The sequence below is a fragment of the Alexandromys fortis genome, unplaced genomic scaffold (assembly GCF_014885135.2).
Source record: "Alexandromys fortis isolate MF-2015 unplaced genomic scaffold, M_Fortis_MF-2015_v1.1 scaffold_10, whole genome shotgun sequence".
Taxonomy (NCBI): domain Eukaryota; kingdom Metazoa; phylum Chordata; class Mammalia; order Rodentia; family Cricetidae; genus Alexandromys; species Alexandromys fortis.
Window position 1 is genome coordinate 8,296,577 of NW_026067895.1, and position 24,437 is coordinate 8,321,013.

The window sequence follows — 24,437 nt, forward strand, 5'->3', positions numbered from 1 at the left end:
AGGCAGAGACGGCTGCTGGTCCCTGAGCAGGGAGACACATGGCGGGCGGGCAGAAGACAGAAACATGGATAGACACGACATGCAGGGTGAGGGTGACTGTTTATTCAGGGGGTTGTGGAGGAGGAAGGGTGAAGGGGGGGGACAGAGAGAGAGAGAGAGAGAGAGAGAGAGAGAGAGAGAGAGAGAGGGGGGGGGGGGGGGGGGGGGGGGGGGGGGGGGGGGGGGGGGGGGGGGGGGGGGGGGAGAGGGGAGGAGAGGAGAGGAGAGGAGAGAAGAGAAGAGAAGAGAAGAGAAGAGAAGAGAAGAGAAGAGAAGAGAAGAGAAGAGAAGAGAAGAGAAGAGAAGAGAAGAGGAGAAAGAGACAGAGAAGGGGGGAAGCAGAGAAGTGGGGAGAGAGGCAGAAGCGAAGCTGCCCCTCCAAGAGGAAGATGGAAAAGAGAGCATAACACCCAGCACATGGATACCTTAAGAAATCATCCCCGAACTCTCTGTTCTTCCCTCTTAAGCCAGACACTGCATCAGAGGCACTGTTTTCTTGGCATCTACACTATTCCTCCTTTCTATACATAAATAACCTTCACTGCAGATGGTGGATTGTAAGAGCAAAGGCAATCCGCGTAGAAAGCTGTTTCTAATTAAAGATCCTGGGTATTTAGGTGCTGCCGAGAGTAGGAAAAATGCAACCACTGGGGTTAAATCGTTATGTAGCTCCTAGTAACTAGCGTGCCTTCCTTTGGGCATTTCTGAACCTGGGAGAATGATGCTGTGCTTACCATCTGCCTATATTTTCATCTACATGAAATATAGGCAAAAGGAATGCTAAGGGTCACTTAGAACTGAGGCACCAAACAGTGGAATCCTGTAAGGAAGCATAAATGAGGGAAGGTGAGTCACTCAGCTCGCTTTCCACCTCCTTGCCTCTAAAAACGGCAGGTTGTTTCTTAGCAACTGCCGGTAATAATTACCTCTTTCCTTGCTGCCCCCAAATCTCTGAGCTGCTGAGGCCTCTCTCCAACCTGCTAAACTCATTTTTCTTTTCCCAGACAGGGTCCTTCTGGAGCTCATCTAGTTGCGGCCACGTCACACTTTGGACAAGGGTGCCTGGGGACCCTAACTGAGGCTCTCATGGTGGAACGGCAGACGTTTGACTGATGGAGCCATTTCCTTAATTCCATACTGGGACTATCTGTATAGCCAATAAACCCTGTAAGAGGGAAACTAGGAACCTATGGCTAGTCTGTTATCCATTTTGCTGTTGGAGTTTAGGGGCGAGCTGGCAGGTTGGCAAGGCCAATTTAGAAAGGTTAGAACACAGGATGGGCAAGGCAACAGGCTTGGTTTCAAACGCAGGCCTCACACTAACTACTGATCTTGGATGGATTTAGTTTTCTTATTTATTTAATGGAACTGCTGTTTGGATCTACTTCATGGTTGTCAGGACAAAGATAACTTCTGTGAAAACATATTTTCTCTAAATCTTGAAAACAGTAGGCGTTCAACAATGTTTGATGGAACGATTCCATGAGAGTTTATGTCACCATCAAGGATGCCAGCGAACTACTTCATTCGTTCATCACACAGAACAAATACCTCACTATGTACTCAGGTGTGTGTGAGTCCTGGAGACACACTCTATGCTCCTTTATTCAGCAAATGTAGCTACAGCTATTGGCAGGAACAGTGTTGTGAGGATTTATGTTGCCTAGTGTATGTCAAACTCCAATTGTACCCCTGTGGCAAATTAATCATAATAGTACAAATTTCATTAATAAAAATGTTTTATTACGAGGTGAATATAATTTTCCTTATAAACCTTAGGATATTGATTTTGTGCAGCTGAGTTGTTTTGTTTTCCAAGTAATGTGACACGCAGAGAGACGTGGTGTTCTTCACAGATGAGGCCAATAGATTTATAGCCATGCCAAGCTAAGAAATCAACACGCCACCACTTCAGTGCTATATGATCTTAAGTAACTTTCCACCTTCCGATGCTCAGTCATTCCATTTTTGGCTTTTTGTTTTTCGAGATAGGGCTTCTCTGTGTAACAGCCCTGGCTGTCCTGGAACTAGCTTTTGTAGACCAGGCTGGCCTTGAACATACAGAGATCCCCCTGCCTCTGCATGCCAAATGCTGGGATTAAAGATATTTGCCACCATTGCTCGGCAGTCATTTCAATTTGTTTTGTCTTCAGGGTACTTAGGATCAAACCCCAGGCCTTGTTCATGTTTAGCAAGAGCTGCATCATTGAACTACGTCCCCAGTACTGATACTTAGCGTTCATACCTGTGAAAATGCTAATCAGATTTCCATTTCGGGAGATAAGGGAGAGATTAAACTCATTTGTACATTCAATTTTGTTCCTGGGCACTAAGAGCATAAGAGTAAACACCAGAGTCTGTGTCCTGGGTTGGCTATATGGTCAGTGTGTAGAGGTGCTTGAGTTCAGTCCCCAGGGCTCATGCAGTAGGAGGGGAGAAGCGGCTTTCTCCAGTGAAGGTCAGACTCTTAATACTCCTATTATAGCATTCACGTGGACCTCTCCAATAAGTAAATTTAATTTTAAAAGCTAAAAGAAAAGAATTTATGTCATTATAGCTTAATTCTAGTGATAAAATTTAGGGACATTTTCTTATAGGAAATAAAATGCTCCTTAAATATTTATTATATAAATAATTGCAATATTGATGTTGTTAATAAGGTAACTTAAGACATCTAATCATGGCAGAATAGATATTCAAATTAGAATTGGCAATTATATAATGAATGTGTTCTGATAAAGTCAAATACTGTAGAAATGAGTTAATTGCTAATGAAAGGAGTTTCAACTTATCTTTTATTAGGTAATTTTGAAGTTTTACAACAGCTACTTGGCCACAAATCGCACAGATATATACAATTCTCTAAGTAAATAGAAGACAATAGTTTAGTAAATGTAGTTGACTCCATATTACTCAAAACTTCACCAAAACATGTTATCATAAAAAACAGTCAAATTGTTGAACAAGTTTATAAAAATTGTTGGGTGTGTACACATGAAAAATTCATGCTTGCCTTATTGAAGAGGTGTATTTCTGTCCGTGCACTCATAGTAACTGTCCAAGATAGTTCAAAGGGAGAGCAAAGAGGGCAGCAGTGCCTTATACTGCAGCATTAATTCCTATGGACTTACCCTGGGGCTCCATGAGAGCTCCTTTCTTATACCGATAGTGAAACAGTAATGATTTATAGCTTTTTCTGTTAATAAAATATACAAATGAGGCCTTATTTCCAGAATAACTTGTTACCATAAGTAAACTGCATTCATTTTGAAGATATTACCGACACCTTGCATTATTTAAGAAAATTTTTTGTACTTGAAACTCAAAAGGAAAACCACTACGTCCGAGTCTCCCAACACATTCATTGAATGCAGACTTAAATAAGCACATTCATTTTGACTGTGCCCTTTCTATGTGCACTTTGAAATGACTATAACATAGTACATTTGTATTTTTAATTGGCACCCAAATTAAGATGAAATGGTCTATGTAAAAGCAGTAGCCTGTACTTCCAGTAACAGTTGTCAAATGCACAGGGGAATAAAAAAGGAAAGCCCTGAGTCTCTCTCTCTATATATATATATTTTTTTTTTCAAAAGTAATGAAAGGGGGTATTCTGAATTCATTTCAACTTAATGCAATAGTTAAGAATATCCAGTATTCATTTCTTCTGTTTTCACTTTGATTGAAGAGAGGCACAAATTTTGTCTATTTGATCCAATTTAGATAATTTCTTAATACTCAATTTCATTTAAGTCTTCAGAATATCCTGATGATTGTTGAGTTGTATCTTCCATTTCTGTTAGGAAAGACAGACAATATTTATTTTTGCTATAGAAAATTTTGAATTCTTATAGTTTGAAGCTATATTATAAAATCCATCTTCCAATCAAGCTTATGTAATTGAGGAAAATATTACCTGTACATGGCCCTGCCTGAAATTTAACATCATCAATGGCAATATCACTTCTTATTGACACTCCCCGAATGGCTTCAAAAATGATCTGAAAAAGAATGGCGTTTTTATTAGAAATAGAGTCAAGCTGATAAAACTGTGTTGGTCAGGGACGACCAAGGCTTTGTGGCTCTAAAAACTTTGATAACTGGTGGGGTTGACATTAAGAAAAGGGACCCAAAATTACAAATTCTAGGCTGACTTTATAATCTCGTAAATCAAGAGGTTAAAGTGAAAGAACTGTTAGCGATTCAAGCCAGCCTAGACTATTTAGTGAGTTATAGAAGAGCCTAGGCTATACCGCAAGTTGAGGCCAGTCAGGGAAGCATCGTGAGACCCGGGCTCTAAAATAAAACAAGCAACCACAAAATAAAATTACAAAGTCCAGTTAGATTATTTGGAGTTAAAATATTTCACCACAAAGTATGATGCCTCATAACTCTTTGCCTCTTTAGGTAGGTCTCCAGAGATGCTTAATCAGGAACCTGAAAACCCACCGCACTTAGAACACTCTGTCTAGCTCCTCTCAGCATCTTTATCTCCCACTGACTCTACCTTTGTACTGGCATTAGGTGGAAAAGCTAAATAATAATGTGTAAAGTAATTAAATTGATCAAAAGATAGTGAGTCACTTATGTCAAATACCATCACATCAAAGGCACAGTCTTTGAGGGAGGACACTGTTTCATGAGTTTAGAGTGTTTGAAGGAAACAACTAATCATATATTCTTGTTCTAGAAAAATAGATCACCAGCTCCAAGGGTGTTGCAATAATGGATAATAAGTGACTCAATCTTCCAGAGAGGTCTGTGGGTAGTGATAACTGTCCTGAAGATACATGTGCTCTACCCATGTCATTAGTTTATGATTTAGATGAATTTTTTTATTGTTTTTATTGAGCTATACATTTTTGTCTGCTCCCTTCTTTCCTCCCCACTCCCCCTCCACCCTTTCCTGTGACCTCCATGCTCTCAATTTACTCAGGAGATCTTGTGTTTTTCTCCTTTCTATTTAGATCCTATATAGGGTCCTCTTTGTTGTCTAGGTTCCCTGTGAATCATAGGCTGTTTTTTTTTTCTTTATGACTAAAAGCCTTTTGTGAGTGAGTACATAGTATATTTGTCTTTCTGAGTCTGGGTTACCTCACTCAATATGATGTTTTCTAGATCCATCCATTTGCCTGCAAATTTCAAGACGTCATTATTTTTATTGCTGAGTAGTATTCCATTGTGCAAATGTACCACATTTTCTTTATTCATTTTTCAGTTGAGGGGCACCTAAGTTGTTTACAGGTTCTGGCTATAACAAATAATACTGCTATGAACATAGTTGAACACATGTTCTTGTGGTATGATTGTGCATCCTTTGGGTATATACCCAACAGCGGTATTGCTGGATCTTGAGGTAGATTGTTTCCTAATTTTCTGAGAAATCACTATACTGATTTCTAAAGCAGCTGCACAGGTTTGCTCCTACCAGCAATGGAGGAGTGTTCCCTTTACCCCACATCCTCTCCAGCATAAGCTGTCATCAGTGTTTTTGATCTTGGCCATTCTGGTATAAGAAGGGACAGTCCTCCAGAATATCCTACTTCACAGAAAAGTCTCTTGATTATGACAGGCCGGTAGATCAGAGACGGATGCTCTAATCATTCTGCACCCCTTGAACTGCCACATTCTAAACTGACACCCCAGAGGCTTTGCCAATATACATTTAAAATGTACTTCAAGCTGGGCATAGTAGTGCATGCCCAGAATCTCAGCAATGGGAATTTAAGTAAGGAGAATCCTGAGTTGGACGCCAGTCTAAGCTACATGACCAGACATCTCAAAACAAAAACAAAAATCAACGTCAAAGACAGTCTACCCAGGAAGCGTAGTCTATCTTATGAAAGGCCCTGTGTGCTTATTCCCAGAACTCAAATTTTTACAACATTTGTGTATCAGCATCATTTAAGAGTTAAAAGAAGCTGGGCGGTAGTGGCATATGCCTTTAATCCCAGTACTCGGGAGGGCAGAGGCAGGCGGATCTCTGTGAGTTCGAGGCCAGCCTGGTTTACAGGAGCTAGTTCCAGGATAGGCTCCAAAGCTACAGAGAAACCCTGTCTTGGAAAAAAAAAAGAGTTAAAAGAAAAACCAATGCTAGGTTGGCAGTATAGCTGTGATGGAACACTTATCTGGCATATGTGAGGTAATGGATTTGATCTTCTGCACTGCAAAATGGAGGATTTTGTGTGTGTGTGTGTGTGTGTGTGCATGCGTGTGTGTTTGTGTGAATGCTTGGATATCATCACCAAAATGTCCTATTCATTTAAATCTGGAGATTTTCTATTTTTAGCTTGCATCACTTGGAGGGCTTATTGAAGTAAATTTCTAGGGCTCGAAAGCCCTCCAGAGTTTCTGATTTAGAGTTCTGCAGTGGAGTCTGAGAGTTAACATTTTGGGTGACCCTATATTTCAGGTATTTCTGTTGCTGTTGGTTTATAGACCATGTCTTAAGAACTTTTTGATAAAGGGTCTTGAAGCCTAACACGATTGAGCTGCTATATCTGAATGATGATCAACTACATTAGTACATTTTCGTCTGGCGCAGCTACCTTCTATAACATCATAAAAAAAAAAGCTTCATGGGATAATCTGCCATTCTCTAATATGTCTCCAAATATTTATGCTTAGCTGAAGGATCCTTCCTAGAAATAGAACATCTTCCTCCTGTCGTTTTTGCTCATCAATGTAGCAGCTCGAATGGCATTGCACTCATCCACTAGAGCTGCCATTTCTTCAGTTTAGATCTTTAGAAAATCAGTTTGTGTTGTTGAGTGGTGAGAAAAAAAAAGCTCATATGTTGGCTATCTTTTCACAGGAAGACTTCAGTGCCGGCCAGGCAGCTAGCCAGTGGTTAAAGCTGAGCGCACCCACGAGGTTTACCACCCAGAAGCAAAGCCACAGAGGAAGCTGGAGTGTTAGTTGGAGAGCATGCTCATGCCAGAATTCTACAGAGTGAATTCAAGAACAATTGAGAGTCTGAAGGCTGTCTCCCCAGAATTTTAGCTTTGGTGGCTATGTGAAGTCTAGGTTTTCTAGGCTATACGAGCTGCTTAGGCCCACCTACTGGAATGATCGGATACAGTTAGGACAGGGGCTTTCTATAACACATGTGGAATTGGGGGTCTGAGGTCAAGATGACTATGGTCTTGGAACTAAGATCCCCAGTTTCTTCTACAGCAATATAGTAATGCATACAGAGGCATAAGAAACTGACCATGGGCCATACACACTCTTAAATAGAAGCTTAGAATAAAAGTCCTTACAAGGAAGTGGATCATGGGTAATAGTACTAGTGCATTTGGAAGAAAGGAGACTTGCTGTTGGAAGAAACGTACTTGGCATTCACCACACACTAAGACAGAATAGGAACCTTTCATCCTTGAATTGTAAAAAGCAAGCACTTTACGCATGAACGTCCAAAGCTTTAGCTCCCTGTCTAATTTTCCATTCGCTGCTTAGAGTTAATCAATAACAGGCTAATTGTGTTTACTCTTCAACTAATCCTGCCTTTATCTCCAACTCTGAGAAAGGACAAAATATTCTCTTTTGTAGCAAGAACCCGGAGAGCAGAAACACTTCAGGCCGTGTTTCCCGGGTGGACTGGCATCCCTCCAGGCTTACCTGGTGTTGTCTCCTGCAGCTGTATTCTACCAGCGCCCGCAGCCAGGAGATGCTTTGCTCCCCACGCCTTCTCCACAGCAGGGTCTCTTTATGCTCTTCCTCTGTTTTCAGAAAAACGCTCAGCAGGCCAGTTCCTGCTCCATACATGTGGTAGAAAAAGGTCAAGCAGTGCTTCCCGGGGACGCCTCTCAAGGGCTGGGACAAGAGGTGTGCTTTTTGTCCATACACCATGTGGGAGGCCTCGATAAACATGTAGTAGCCTTGAGAGGAATGCAAAGCAAGTATGGTTAGAAAAAAGACCCAATCATATCTTTTTTCTTTCTTCTTCCTTCCTTCCCTTCCTTCCTTCCTTCCTTCCTTCCTTCCTTCCTTCCTTTCTTCCTTCCTTCCTTCCTTCCTTCCTTCCTTCCTTCCTTCCTTCCTTTCTTTGTAGTATTCCTGGTAACATAGACACTTGGGCTGTAGTACTGAGAAAAAGGTATTATAATCCTGGAGAGTATTTATGATCCAAGGAAAATAGATATGCTATAAGGATTAGACCACAAAATGATTTTTTTCATTTAATGGTTTATAATCCAGTTTAGTAGAAACAAGGGAATTACTGCGCCAGTATTACGTCACTGGTGTAATTATTACATCAGAATTATCTTACTACTGCCTTGCTTTTGGACTCCCCTTAGCTTCATACATTGAAATCCTAACGCCTAGGGTATCCATATTAGAGAGGTAATTATGTCACAAGGGCAGTGACCCCAAAATGAGAACAGCATCTTCGTCAAGCACTTCTGGAACTAACTCATCTTTTATGCCATGAGGGAGGAGTGTGAGCAGATGGACACAGCTGAAGAAGAAGCCCCCCCCCCTCACCCCTGACACCAAATCTGCTGGTGACTTGGTATTTCTCAGCATCCACAGCTGTGATGAACAAAGATATGATGTTTATAAGCTGTCCCGCAGCCCAGCAGACCCAAAGCATGGCTGCCCCCCCCCCCCCATCTATTCCAGCTCCAGCAGTTGCTGAGGCCTTGAACCTGAAAGTGGGACAGCTTTCTCCCTCTCCTTTCTCTCCAGGCTGGCAGGAAGTCCTGGTGACGTTACCTTCAAAGTAAACGCAGAGGCCTGTTCCACTCTCTCTACTGCTAGGGTCCTGTTCCAGTCATGTTACCTTGAACCAATGTGACAGATTCCTGGCTCATGTGTTTGTCCTCACCTTATCCTCTGTAGTCTGTCTAACTTCAGCAGTATTTGCAGCAGTCTTTCTAAATGCTTAATGTGTGTGTGTGTTCATTGGGTATCATGGGAGCCTGTGTCTGCTACCACGCCTGTGTGAAGGTCAGAGAACAACATTGGATGTTGGTCCCTGCCTTCCATCTTGTTTGAGTAGGGTGGATTTGCCGTTTTTCTGTAGTATGTGCCAGGTTATCAGTTCAGTGAGCTTCTGGGGATCCTCCTAGAGGAGCCTCTCCCTAGAGGAGCATTGGGATTGCAGACACCGATTCTGCTGCACCCATGGGTTATAGAGAGGGCCCAAACCCAGGCCCTCATAACTTCATAAGTGCTTTTGCCTACTGGGTATCTTTCCAAACCCTAAAAGCTAAATTGTACCATGGCTTTGTTTAAAGTTTCCATTAGTTCAGCTCAGAGTCTAGGCTGGCAGCGTCAGGATTGCTTCAGGGCCCTGAACAACCTGCACCCTCACTCATCACCTACCTTTTGCTATTGTCCTTCTTATCCCTCATTAAGCGGACTCTAATGTTCCTGGATGTCACCTCAGGCTTGCATATGCTAACCCTTGCTCTTCCGGAGTTTTTCTCTGGTCTCACTTTTTCCCCATTTAAGTGTCTGCTTGGACGCTACCTTTTCTATAGGGCCTATTCTGATTTCACTATTTCAAGTTGCCATCTCCCCCTCTCACCTGCTCTGGCAGCGCTCCTCATCCCTTATACCTTCATTTATTATGCTTTTGTAACATTTAATTGCCTTTTAATGGGTCACCTAATTCTTTTCTCTTTAATCTTCGTTTCCTTCTTCTCTAATGCAGCTTCGTTGTTTAGTTCAGGACCACATCCCCAGTTCCTAGAGCAGTGTTCTAGACACGGTAGATGTTCAAAAGTATCTGTGAATGGATAGATGAACATATTTTCTTTCCTAGCACCAAGCCACAAACAAGTCCGATCGTTTCTAGAACACATGGCTCCACCCAGTTCACACAGAAAGGATGACGTTCTCGGCAATGAGAAAGGCATCTGGACTCAGTTGCTCTAAGACAAAGCTACTACAAACCTAAGATGAGATAAAACCACAGTCACATTAGAACAAATGTTCCCAGACAAGCTCCAAGTCATCTGAGGTATTTTTAGAAAGGAACATGTATAAAGCTGGGAGTAGTGGTCTCTGCCTCTGATTTCAGCTCTTTGGAGGGAGAGGCAGAAAACACTAGAGTTCGAGGTCTTACTTGGCTACAGGAGTGAGTTTGAGTCCAGCCTGGACTACATGAGACCTCGAGACACACACACACACACACACACACACACACACACACACACACACACACGTGCTTTGCTTTGGAATTCTCCAAGGCCACTTGCTATCCCACGTGACAGACCCTTGCTAGAGGCGAGGCTCTAGGAGAAAAGACATAGTCCTTGAAATAGTCTTTCACTGAGCAAGTACAAATGAAAGACTAGGAGGGGCGGAGAGATAAGATAGGAAGCAATGAATCCCCCGTGATTGACAGGTGGCCTAGGGTTGTCTTTCACTTAGTGATAATAATTCTCAGCCAAGGCCAGCCTGAGGTCCTATAAGATCAACAAACTCTCAGTGACTCCCCGAATATTGGCGAAGACACTAGTTTCCTCAACGTTGAAAGGGGAAGTATTACTCCATGCCAGGCTCTTGCCAGCAGGCCAGGTGGGCTCTAACTCGACCAGGGCTGCCTGTGCAGCCTCCTACACCCACATCTCCTTGCTTTGGACTACACTCTTCTATCGATGCCACTGACACAGCCTGCTCAGTTTTCCGGTCCCGAGTCACCGAGTCTTGGGAATCAGGTGAAAGCTCTTAGTTAAGCCTACCAGGCCCAGAGAGCTTTGGGCTAAGTGCTGAAGAATATAAAAGGAAATCCACACTGTTTGACCCATGTGGTTGGGCTCCTTTTGGAAGAACAGCCCTGCGTGGACAGAGAGTGACTTCCTAGGACACTAACTTCAGTCTGCCTTTCTTCAGTATTCTCAGACTTCGCAAATCACTTCGGGATATAATCTGTATTAGGGACTCATGTGTACGGAAATACCGACTTAAAGGAATCTCGATCAACTTCTATTCCTAAATAATAAGTTTAACATCTTTGCTAGCTGATCAGAACTCCCACCCCCATGTATGAACTGGTTGTTCCTCTTGATTACAAATACTTCTCCCTTCTCGACTTGCGCGCGATCCTTCCTTTTCCTGAAACCACCGGAGAACGTCACAGAGGCCCGTCTGCCTCACGCGTGTTTGGAGTGCAGAGCAGGGCCAAGTGCGCTCGTCCGCATTCCACATTCCAGCTTCAAGCGCTGTCTGTCTCAGCAGCCAATGCCTGGGGTAGAGCAGGATGTGGCAGAACCGATGCTTGAGGCTCAGCTCAAGCTGAGCCCCACGGTCCTGTACAGGAACGATGGTTGCTGGCGGTGGTGGGGCTAAAGTGCTTTCTTTCTGTGGGCTGCCGTCCGACATTTAGGATGCAGGAGTTCCGTAGATCTCCGGGTCGCTCAGGGCCCCATCTGTTGTTTGTGAGTCAACTGTGATGCCCCGAGAAGCAGAGGCTCACACTGTACTCATAATCTTTAACGGGTAGACAGCTGCGCCTCTAGGCTCTTGGCTTTCTTTTAAAGGGTTGGGAAGGGGCTTTGGCAGCCTGCGTGATGAGGCCCCATGGAAGGAGCAGCAAGCTGTTTTCATTGGTCTGAAAGAGCATTCCTAACCATCGGGGAGACAGCAAAGTTTTGGGAAAAACAATTGGTAGATTACAAGGTGTCCTTATAAAATCACTCCATTATGATTATCAGGTTAGTCCTTCGGTAATCTTTACACAGACCGTACAGTCCGGCTACTCTCTCCCAACCCTTCCTTATCTCTCTTCTGCCTATTAATACTGTCCTCTCACCCCTGACTCCCTACCCGTTCTTTTCCCAGATGCACGACTTTTGGGTTGTCGCATTACCCATTTCCTTCAGTCATGTTAAAAAGTCTTTCAAATCTGGATCAATGGAATTGAATCAAAGACCCTCACAAAAATCCACACACCTATAGACACCTGATTTTTGACAAAGAACCCAAAATTATATAACGGAAAAAAGAAACCTTCTTCAACAAATAGGGCTGGCGAAACTGGATGGTAGCATGTTGGAGAAAGCAAATAGATCCATATCTTTTGCCATGCATAAAATTCACGTTCGAGTGGATCAAAGACCTCAACATAAATCGAGTTACACTGAAGCAGATAAAAGAGAAAGTGGGAAAGAGCCCTGAACACATTGTCACAGGAGACCACTTCCTGAATAAAACACCAGCAGCACAGACACTGAGATCAACAATAAATGGGACCCCCTGAAACTGAAAAGCTTCCATGAGGCAATGGACACTGTAAATAAGACAAAATGGCAGCCCACAGAATGGGAAAAGATCTTCACCAACCCCACATCTGACAGAGGACTGATATTCACAAAATATAAAGAACTCAAGAAACTATACATCAAACTACCAAATAATCCCATTAAGATGGGGTACAGATCTAAACAGGGAATTCTCAACAGAAGCATCTCAAATGGCTGAGAGACACTTAAGGAACTGTTCAATATCTTTAGCTATAATGGAAATGCAAATCAAAACAACTCCGAGAGACCATATTACACCTGTCAGAATGGCTAAAATCAAAACGGCTAATGACAGCTTATGCTGGAGAGGATGTGGAGGAAGGGAACACTCCTCCATTGCTGGTGGGAGTGCAAATTTGTACAGCAACTTTGGAAATCAATACGAAGGTTTCTCAGAAAATTAGGAAACAAATCTACCTCAAGATCCAGCAATACCACTCTTGGGCATATACCCAAAGGATGCTGAATCATTCCATAAGGACACCTGCTCAACTATGTTCATAGCAGCAGCATTCATACTAGCCAGAACCTGGAAACAACCTAGATGCCCCTCAACTGAAGAATGAATGAAGAAAGTGTGGTACATTTGCACAATGGAGTATGACTCAGCTGATAAAAACAATGACATTGTGTACAATTGCGCACACGTGTGCACACACATACACATGCCCATACTCCCGCTAGATGAGAAGTTTAAGGTCGTGTGGCTACTAAGATCTTGCATCAGCAAACAGTACAAAAGAAACAAAGAAACCAAACCCAAACAACATTTCAAACACATTGTTTTCATTTAAGAGCATATTTCCATAACTAAACTATTCTTTGGTATGTCTTCTTAGACATGAAGAAGACATCTACTTTTACTTATTACTTATGTTAACAGAGAATTTAATTTCCAGAGCGAACATCAAAGAGCATTCTGAAAGAGAATGATGGTGTCTTTGTTTGGAGGTGTAAGGCAGTGAATGGAGCCGCTTTTTCTGGGAGGAGGAGGGATGGGGTGAAAAGACTTGTGGCAGGCCACCTATTAGGAGACTCGGTGGCCAGAAGTTGAGGTGGGATAAGTGGGGGAGAAATTTCTCATAAATGGGATAGTTATCTGTTGGTTTACTTATTCATTATCGTTTAGTCATAAAATCCATATTAAAAAAAAACCTTCTAAAACAAAAGCTCACCAAGAATTCTGACAGCTTGGCATCATATAAATGGCAATAAAACCCTGGTAAGCTTGTTATGACTTTGCTGTCACTGTCTCATAAACAGGAAGCACAGTGGCATCTGTGTTAGGAAACTTTTTGGTTCTGTAGGACAGAGTTACTCACACAGATGGTGCAGAAACCAGAGAGCTAAACACCGCAATGCCCGTGCCACCTTGATGCCAGTCACCCCATCTGTCACAGAATGCTGTCTTTCTTTCGACAGCAGTGAGATGGTGGGGCTAAAGTGTTTTGGAGGGTGTCTCTGCTGCTATTCTAGTGCAATGATTTATTGGTGAGTACTCCCCACTCTTTCATCCTACAGATTCTGTCTACATATGCTACTTGCATTTAGTATTTTCCTTTTAGTAGTCTATTTGCAATAGTTTTAATACTTATAGAGGTTTATTCAAATAAACTTCATGTTAGCATAAAACAGAAAACATGCTAAAAGTCTATGAAATAACAGTTCTGGCATGCTGGTTATGGGTTTTCCATTTGCATGGGTATTATTGGCAAACCTAAAAGTAGCCATACTCTTATCACTTGACATACCGGAGGTAGATAGAATGTGATTAAGGGGGATTTTGGTTTAGTGACTCTACCAAGTCTTTTGCTTTCTACCAAGGAAGTTTATTAGTGGTCACAGGCAATGGCTTTCTACTTTATAGAGGCACACATGGCATTAAATAGGGGGTATAGGAAAGTATTACAGAGCCAGACATCAGATTCAATGAAAGATTCATGAATTGTAGAAATAATGATACCACATGTTTCAGTGACTTTTTAATAAATTATCAGTTAATTACCACAGCAACCCTAAGAGACTAGTAGGGCATTAACTGTTATTGCTATTATTATTGTATTTGTATATAATATAATATAACAATTATTATATTATTGTATATGAGGAAACTCAGGCTCAGAGGCCCTGGAATCATGCCCCAGGCTCTGCAGCCAGCAAAGAGCAGATGCAGTTCACTGATGGAGTCTTTATACCACGCTAACCTCAGGATATTGAAAGGTCTTTTTTTGCATTGTCCTTTAGGAAGGCAGAAACTGTATCTTCTTTATAACTGTTATATATAAGATGTATTGATCCTGACAGGCACAAAATTACCTGGCATATTTATAGTTTTCTTTCCGTTTTCCTTTTTTGGCACTTCTTTTTTATGTAATAAATTTAAATTGACTTACCATTTAATATGGTTATCTATAAACCAGTTTTGATGCCTGTCTCCTTCCTTATTTTTCCCAGTATATGCTCTTCCAGGCTTTAAGGATGGGAAGTGAGAAGGTAGAATGTATTCTACAGATAGAGGCATGGCCTTCAAAAGTTCCAGAGTGCATTATGTTCATTTCAAAAGGACCCTGTGGTCATCATCCATTGTAGGCATCAAGGAAAAGCACACTGTGCTACTGGCCCCAAGTCTCAGCGGAGCACATTCCAATGTATAAAATAGGAAGCCCCCTTTTAAAGTTGCTCCTACCATTATCTTCTTATATATATTTTAAAGGGAGCCATAGAAATGCTGTAAGTCACCCATGCAGGTACTAGCTCTCTTTTTTGATGAAATTCATCATTGTTTGCAGTGTGTACTTAGTACAAGAGAGCTTATTGTTGTTACCTAAGCAACAGCAGATAATTATTACAATTTCACTCAATAGGTTGCCATACTATTTAATGTAGATGTTGTTTTATCTGATCTATAATAGGCTGCATACCCCCATCACCCTAAAAATCTATGAACTACTATTAACTTGTTGAGTCAATGAAAAATTTCAAAATATATTATTTCAGGATATATTTACCACTAAAGAAAAATTTTAGTGCTATCTAAGCAAAATTATACTGAATATACAAGTCACTTTAAATAGCATAATACAGTTTTCTAAGTTTCTTCTTTGATAAGGGAATAAAAAGAAGACATTCACAGCACTTTAATATTCAGAGTTTGCAAAGATTGACCCAACTTTAGCTCCTAAATCTTTCCCTAGGCCTACCCTTTCCTCACAAATCCTACCTTATAAAAGGCTTCCTAAGTCAGGAGCCCTCCACCCCGACATCTAATCAAGGAGCTATGTGATCATTTCCTTCACCTGCCACCGTCTCAGAGCCTTGGGCTGCCCTTACCAAGAATCCTTTCTACACAGGATGCTTCTTCCTGCTAATTTTCCATGCCCTGGTCTCACGCAGTCCCTCGTTTCTCTAGTCCTCCTTGGCCGTACTGCATTCAGGTTGAGCCCAGTCTTTCCCCACCACTGAAAAATCACACTACGCTGGTTCCATGATGGTTGGGAGTAAAGTCTGCCTTACAGTGCTTTAACAAGTACAGCTGGGATATTTTTCTTAACATAATGTACCTGGTATTTATTGTTCCTGATTGGGGGGGGGGGTTATAAAAGGAAAGACACGAACAGTGACATCTGCTGTTGGGCAGTTTACAGCCAGAGTTTGTGTAAATTTTATTATTCTCCTATTACCCATTGCCAAAGAATGGGACACTATGTGATATTATCTCAGCTACAACAAGTTCCTTGGAAAAAGAGGCAGAAAACACCAACAAATGCTTATCATCATAAGAGGGCAGAAATACATTATCACATTCTATCTTTTGATCAGGGAGATTTATGGGTAAGTTGGTAGATAAGACATTCATCCCAGAGGATCCAATGTCCTGTCTTCTGCCCTTTGTGAATATTACACACACATGGTGCTCAGACATACATGCATTACATGAAGGTAAAACATTTATGCATGTAAAAATAAATAAATTTACTTTTAGAAAAGCAGTCTACAATTCAGTGTAATCCACATCAAAATTTGGATTATATTATTCACAGAAATGGAAAAACAATCTCAAAATTCATATGTAAGCACTAAAGAGCCCTAACAGCTCAGGAATGCTAGTTCAAGAGAAATGCTTGGCTTTTGCTAATAACAGTGACCTTTTTCACTCGGCCTCATCCCAGCTGCACCTCTGCCGTGGCAGAACGGTAAACTAAGAGCTTCATGATTAAGGCACTTGCAAGGACAGGCTGGGCACAGACACTGAGTCAGAATAGGCAGGCTACTTCCCAAACACTCCATTCCTGGGAAGTTGACATTATTTGACCGATTCGGCAGCTAAATTGAAGAGCTTCATTCACAGGGCTTGTCTTTATTTAACCTGAGATGATGTATTGATTCTGACAGACACACAGCAGCTTGACATTTTTATAGTGTGGCTTTTCTGAGCCTTTCTTTGTCAATACAGACATGTATTGACTGGCCGTCTAATGCAACTGCCTATAAAGCAGGTTTGCATCTCACCTCCCTCCCGTTCATCTTTCTTTTTTCCTCTTTTTTTTTCTCCAAGTTCTGCCAACTGTAAACTGACAGGCTTTACACAGGGAAAGTTAAAAGACAGGACTGATTCAGAAGCACCTTGATAGATGCCTTATCTTGGGCCCAAGGCAGATACCGGTGGCTTTTGGTCTTCAATGTTGAGGTGTCTTCAATTACTCTTAGCTTAACCCTCTGCAGAATTTCTCTACACCTGTGTGAATGGGGCAGAAGTGGGAAGGCCATGCTAAACGGGCAGTGAGATTAGGAGTCTATGAAAATATACTTTTCCCTTTTACTCTCTAGCTGAAGGCCATGAGGCGTAATTCAACACGGCTTATGAGATGTCCCCACTATCTCAATCAATTGGACATAGGAGTGGCCAAGTCATGGATAAATCACTGTTGTATGGATGGATATTTCCTTGTTATATGGCCTTGTTCCCCATTCCTGCTGTGGAGACTCATAGCTTCAAGTGTACCACCTCCGTATAAGGTCACATTTGAGGCTCTACTTTCATGGGACTCTTGGTTGACAGAATCCTATGGTCAGTAGTGTAACTTAGAGGTCCTGAAAGTTGTCCTTCTGCCTAAAGGGTTGCATGTCTCATGCTTGCTGTTTCTTCATCCTGACATGCATTCATATTCCTTACTATTCCCGAGCTACTCTGGTTCATCCTCCAATAGACTGCTAAGGGGAGCTGCTGCCTGACACTGTCCCACCATCCCTTGAACTTGACCCTCATAGCTTTACTTGTAGCTTCGAGTCATTGGGATGGTGTTTGGTATGTCATGGGTATTGAGTGCTCAGAAGACATGGAATGAATCACGTGGGGACCCTGGATTGTGGGATATTAATGGTAACTCGTTTTTAAGATAGTTGATTCTTATATGTATGTAACTTCTGAGGCTGGTAGCTTGAATAAGTAGTTATTTGGGGGGTTGGTGAGATGGCTGAGAGGAGAAAGGTGTTTTCCCCAAGTCTGGTGGCCTGAATTCAGTGTCTGGAATTCACATGGTGGGTGGAGAACAAACTTCTGACAGTCCTCTGATCGCCACACTCACACTGTGCCGTGTGCATGCGTGATCTCTCTGTCTCTCTCTGTCTCTGTCTCTCTCTCTCTGTCTCTGTCTCTCTCTCTCCAGCTAACTAAATGTGTAGAAAACTCCGGACAGTTGTTTTAGAAGAGTCTTTGTTTATAACACTTGCAGTTTTGAATGGGTCACCCTTCTCTCTTGTAGATCCGAGAGCATCTGATCAGTCTTATTTAGCCCATACTGGGGGACAAGAAAGCTACTTTACCATGTATGAGGGTAGACAACAGGAATATGGGGTGTGCTCCTGGAGTTGCACCCATAATATCAAAATATAGACACTAGAAATAGGTCGGGAACCCTGTAGATTATTTCAGATGACAGCATGCATTATGAATCATGTGTGATGTGGCAGTGTCTGAGAGATTCCAGTAAGGCAATGTGGAGAGAATATGGTCACTAGAGCAAAACAAACCTGAAATCCAGTCCCTGCTCTCCCAGTTACTACTATTTAGCTCTGAAATGGCTCTTAGCTTCTCCAAGCCTTTATTTCCCTGTCTGAAAAACGGGACCTTTTACTTGCTCAGCAGATTATAGAAAGAGTATAAAGATTCTAGGTAAGAGCCCACTCAGGATAAATGTTCAACAAATAATCCCTAGCTTTACAGTGAAAGGGTTATTAAAGTAATTGGCAGCCCTAACCAAATGCTATGTATCTATAGGTACCATGGGTATGGTATTTGTTTTCTTACTTGCATTGTTATGCATGGGAATAAAAAGATAGATTCCAAAAATATTTTATTAGTTAAAAATCTGAAAGGCGTCTTGAGAATCTTTTGGAATTTAATATTGAAGCAGGTGAGATAATTTATTTTTTAAAACCAGCATTCTCTACACTGTGCCCCAGAGACTTCCATTTAATAGAGCTAGTATTCATTCAGAATAAATATGGAGTTTACTAGGAAACATTTGCACTCATTCTTTTGCTGTGAGGTTTTACCCTAGCCAGCTGATTCTTTTAAGTTTCCAAAGAGACAAAGGAAACACAAGCACACCATCTTCAACCAAAGCCATTCCGAGTTAATTACCATATGCCCCCATGGTCCAGTATGATGTCAGTAAAGGACTAGAACTTTGCATTACTTAATATACATTGCACATGTTTTTGATAGATTTTCATACTTTTGAATGTGCGAGGAGGAGGTAGAACATGTTCTATGAGTCAGACAAGCCTAGGCTGTCGCATAAAGAGGAGCAGGAGCAGGCCTGGGCTGTCACTCATTTAACTTGAAAGAATTGTCCTTCTTTGATATTCAGCCCGTGACACTGATTCCTGGGAGGGAGTCTGCCATGGGTTAAGCTGCATTATCCAGAATCCCTGCCCCCCACGAAGTCTTCCTATGCTTATCGTTGATAGCATCTTTTCATACCTCTAACTGAAGCCTTCTTTATGTCTGCATAAAAGAAATAAAAACTATCACATTTCTCCCAGGGAAAAAAGAACTTCCATAACAGATGAGATAAATTGATTAGCTCTTCTCTACTGTACTGAATATTAAAAATAGTAACTTCCCACAATCTTATTTTTCCTAAAGAGGGTTTTGGTGATCTTGTTTTTGTTTTGAGACAGGACTTGCTATATAGCCCAAGGTGGCCTGGATCTCATTATGTGACCCATAACCCAGTGTGACCTGAATCTCATTATGTGATCCAGGCCGGCCTTAAATTTGTAATACTCCTGCCTTAGTCTGCTGAGGGAACAGTCAACAGCCAAGAGAGAATTTAAAACAGCACCAAATATCTTAAAGTTCTTTTCTTTTAATTCTTTCTCTACCTGCCCTGACTTGAGGATGAAACACAGAGAAAACAGGAGAGGAGAGGAGATGAAATAAAGATTAAAGACTAGACAGTCTTCTCCTTTATCCTCCCGAGACAAGGAGTCAAGGCCAAGCTCTACAGGTCAGAAGCATTTCAACTGAATGAGAAATGCAAGCTTTTTATTTGGACTAGACTTTTTAACATGCCTGAATTATGACTGTTTTAATACCTCAGAAGAACAGGAAGTTAAAGGATTTACCAAGGAGTGGGGAGAAAAGTCTTCAGGATATAACTGAAGTGAATGATGGAAAGAAAAATAAAGCAATTTGTGGTTGAGGTCTACCAAGTTTGACTAATTCAGTAGAAAGATTATATACATTGTATGTTGATTCAGGGTATTTTGGTCATAGATTTATCCTGAGGCTGCTCATAAGGTAAGCACAGTATAACTCAGCATATCCTCCTGACTTTTCTTTAAGGACTCTGAAGCTTAGTGTCAAGGATCTCTGTGGGTTTAGTTCAGGGTCAGTTTTCCTTCTTTGAACTTAAGTTGTGCTTTAACTGATATACTAAATGGGCTTATCTTGCCACTGATTGTTTTTACTTGCTGACAGACAGTAGTAACAGGGTGATCAATCTTGAGTTTGTCCTAGGATACTTTACATGCTCTGTGTTGAAATCATACTCCTTAGTCAGGCATGGTGGCATACATCCACATCCCTGAGCTCTCAGGAGGCTGAGGCAGGACGATCCTGAGTTCCAGGCCAGCTTGAATAAGACCTTGTCTGCGGGGTTGATAATGTGCACCTGATTATCTGTACCTACAGCTATCTGCTCCCCCTGCTTTATCCTAAGAACATAGTGAATCAGAATTCACAGATGAATGGAGTTGAACTTACCTGCATGCTCCCAATCTGCCTGTACATTTATATACTAATCCTCAACTCCAACTTTGATTAACTTCTTTCTTCCCTTTGTGCCTCTTTCAGTTTGTAAAACCTAGTTCTAAATTATCTTTGCAGCACTATACATTAATCAGTATTATAAACATAAAAGATGACTTTCCAGTAAACTGATTAAAAATTTCACACGTTTAGACTCACGTGTAGTTTATTCTGGTCACAAGACGTGAATCTGCACACTCAAAATGCAGTAAATGACCGCTAGTTGCCAAGTTATGTTCTTAGGAAACAGCACCATGTGGCATAACTCACCTACCCCAGTAGTGTGATCTCCCTTTGGTCCTGTGTAAGAGGTGGGTGTTTCTCCTCTCCCCCTGTGCCAGCTGCTCCGGTTTCTTTTCTCCTGTGTAAACGCGCATTCATCTTGATCGAAAGTGCACTCTCCAGGTGGAGGTGGAAGTCTCTCTGCAAGGAAACAGCAGGTGTTGCGTGTTGCAATTGCGGAGACAAGTCGATGAATATGTATAGTCTCATGGCTCCTAGCAGCCCACATTGCAAGTCTGAGAGGTGTCTGGTCATATGCCAAGCCTATGGGGAGGCAGATCCCCCACAGGTGGCCTACCAAGCCTTTCCTCCAGCTAACCTGTACTCCATCATGGGTCCTATCCTGACACAGAATCAGAAATCTAGATCTGAAATATTGGGTTACTTTGAACAAGACATCATCCTGAACTTGGGGATTTGTTTGAGTGGAATTGCAAAGCTCTGGCAATTGGAGATGCAGTGCCTCCAGCGCCTCCTTATATCCACATCCCCAGTGAGGTTTTCAACAATAGTCTGTATTTTATGTTTCTCTTGTCTTTTATTTTACATACAGCGCTAATTAATGAAGCCCCATTCCCTGTTATATACCCTGAGTGTGGCTATTCTTATTGGTGTTGTCCTTCCAAGGACTCAGAGACCAAGGGTCTGAAAGCAAGGTGTCTTCCTTTAAATTGATTTTCTAACAGTGGGAGCAAACACAGAGCCCGTGTAAGCTGTGAAAATGTCTGCCACTGAGCAAGGTCACCAGCCCAAATGCAGTTTGCAATTATTCTCCAGTATCAGAGTGTTGCTACACGTTGGCTATTTGTTAAAGAGATGAATACTGAGGATCTTGGAGGTAGGCACTGTTTACTCACTGCCTGCCATGTCTGACATACTGCTAGCTTCCATGACTTACTTACTTACTTACTTTATTTATTTATTTATTTATTTATTTATTTATTTATTTATTTTTTTACTGTCATCAATGCTTAGTCTGACGTAAGACAAAAACAAAAGGGAAATTATAAAGAAATGACTGTGAGGAGCTCATTCTGGAGTCTGGCTGAAGTCTCAAGCCAGCCAAGAGTGGAGGATTTGACACACTTCTAGAACTATTTTAAATAATAATGCTAAAATAGCAGGGAGCCTTGCTTAAGATTTGTGTATGACTTAAATTAATCTTACTCCATTTCCAGATGCAAACATGTTATGTTCTGAGACTCTCACACACAAGATTATAAATTTAGTTTGTAGACAAAATATGTCCCAACCCCCTTGCAACTAATATAGTAAGGAATCCTTCAACACTGTGGCTTTGTCTTCTTAACAGTCCTTATGTTTATCAGTACACATTAGAAACCACATTAGAAAAAGAAAAACGTCCCTAGAAACCCTTTTAACAATGTAACTCCAGAAAGCCACCAAAATTCTCTATATGACTATGGAGACTCTCTCTTGAGAAGCCCCACAGCCATGTCTTGGGTGTCTACTGTCCTTTTCCTAAGCATCTCGTTGTGTTGACACTAGAACTTAAATCTGTGTTTAAACCTTTTCTTAGTAAGTTCCAATTTTGCTTCTGATTCATTCGGAAATTCTTTCCTGAGGTATAGAAGCCCGAGCTGAGGTCTTTGAAAGAACCATTGCATCCTCATCCCAAGGCTCAGGGATCATTGTGGAAGTACAGGGGCAAAGATGTAAGAGCAGCATCTGGAGATGACTGCAACAGAACATCTTCTAGACACAGCACATATGAACTCATGAACTCACATATGAACTACACATATGAACTCACAACAGTTGTGACAACGTGCACAAGACCTGTGTACCCAAACCAGGCTAAATCCCAGCCTGCATAGGTGCGTCAGGCACACAATCCTACCCCTCACAATAGATAGCTACCGGAAAAGGAAGGATCAGATTTATCTAAGTGTATAACCCTTCACAAGTTGACCATGTTTCAGTGGAAGAACACACTTCCAAGGATATTTTGGGCAGCACAAATGGCCTTGAAGGGTTTAGACCCCCCCTCAAAGCTAGGTAATGAGGGAAAGAGAGTAGTTCTGGGAAGACTTGGGAAGGTAAATATGACCAAAACAATGTTGTACAAAATTTTCAAGTAACTAAAAAATAAAACAAATAACCATCAGGCTGCTATAAGCAGCAACATAAGACTATGTCACCTGTTGCTGCTGTAGGGTCTCTTGTTCTCTGCCACTTAGTTGACTTAGAACATATCAACTTTATCAAAAGTTTAATGGTATATGTCTCACAAGTATTTGTGAAATAGCAACGTCATCAGTATTACTTGAAAATGTGCATTCTCTAAGAGTACAGTGATAATAGGGCACTTGTTTTTAAAGTGTTATTTGGAGGCAGTTAATAAGCTAGGGAATGTATATGCATTGTCCCCAACATTCTAATTTGCTAATTTTCCTTACAATGAGGAAAAGGAGACAAGCCATACATATAAAATTCCACAGAATACTGGCACCTTCATTTCCAACTTGTAGAATCGACTACAAAGCTCTGTGTCTATTAAGAAAAGCAAAGGATGGAATAGTATGGACCAAATGTTTGAGGTTCTTAGAGGAGCTGGAAATGTTCATCATAGGGCAGAGAGACACACAACTGAAGTGACTAATAGTCCCCTTACCTGGAGACCGGCAGTTTCCCAATTGTATGGTAATGTCATCCAATGCTACAAGTCCACAGTCCCACAAGCTTTTGCATAGGCTCATAAAAACCACCTGTAATTCATAAAAATAATGAATCTTGTTAGCTGAAAACGGAAACCCTTCAACCTGAGATTTCCTAAACACAACAGACCTGCCCAAGCAATTTGAAACACCCTCTCATTGCCTGTATGAGTAACAGGATCCAGTGGCATGAAGAATGGCTACCATTGGTAAACTCCCCTGGAGTTGCGTTCTTTGAAGCAAAGTTGACTTCATAAAAAATACCATGTATATGAATATAAAAACTAGAGGTGGTATTTCGAGATTGGCAGCTGCTATGAGGAAAGCAAGCAATTAGCTAGGTGATAGAGAAAAAGCCCCTTAGGTTTTAAGTATCTTCCCTTGATAATCCCCAAAGTGGTGGTTGTTTCCCAAGCATCCTTCAATAATGTTTCCAGGACAAACATTATCGTTGAAAGAACTGCCTAGCAGTGTGCTTTATTTACACTATGAATAAAGTCCCATTGGCCACCCACCCAGAGACTTCTGCTCCATTTCCAAGACAAAGGCGAATAAAAGCCCTAACATGGTTATTATTAAATGGTTATTATTAAATTCAGTGTGTGTGGGGAGGATGAGGGAGAGAGAGGGAGAAAGAGAGAGAGAGAGAGAGAGAGAGAGAGAGAGAGAGAGAGAGAGAGATTGATTTTGATTTCTTACTGTTGGGCCAGTTGAAAAGGCTGTGTTTCAGATATATACTGCCCAAACAGAGTTGCCTAAAATATGATGTTGCATTTTCACTGTAGTTGATCAAGCTGCTTCATATACGTAGTTTAATGTTGAATTAGTGTGGGTTAGTATGGCCCATATTCCGTCTCCCGGCTG

The 24,437-nt window shown here is 41.5% G+C and overlaps 1 protein-coding gene across 2 annotated transcripts in view; it reads right to left on the reverse strand.

Annotated features, from left to right (window-relative positions):
* Window positions 1-2,816: 2,816 nt before the first annotated feature.
* The window catches only part of Mamdc2 (MAM domain containing 2), a 130,405-nt gene continuing 108,784 nt past the window's right edge, over window positions 2,817-24,437 (reverse strand). The window contains exons 10-14 of one of the 2 annotated variants that reach the window (XM_050159299.1): window positions 23,531-23,624; window positions 20,884-21,036; window positions 7,663-7,922; window positions 3,959-4,043; window positions 2,817-3,838 (exon numbers count right to left, since the gene is read on the reverse strand). In XM_050159299.1, the coding sequence (XP_050015256.1) occupies window positions 3,774-3,838; window positions 3,959-4,043; window positions 7,663-7,922; window positions 20,884-21,036; window positions 23,531-23,624 (657 nt within the window). In that variant the 3' untranslated portion in view covers window positions 2,817-3,773. Of the gene's footprint in view, window positions 3,839-3,958; window positions 4,044-7,662; window positions 7,923-20,883; window positions 21,037-23,530; window positions 23,625-24,437 lie in introns of those variants that run through there. The other variant, XM_050159307.1, reaches the window with a different exon arrangement.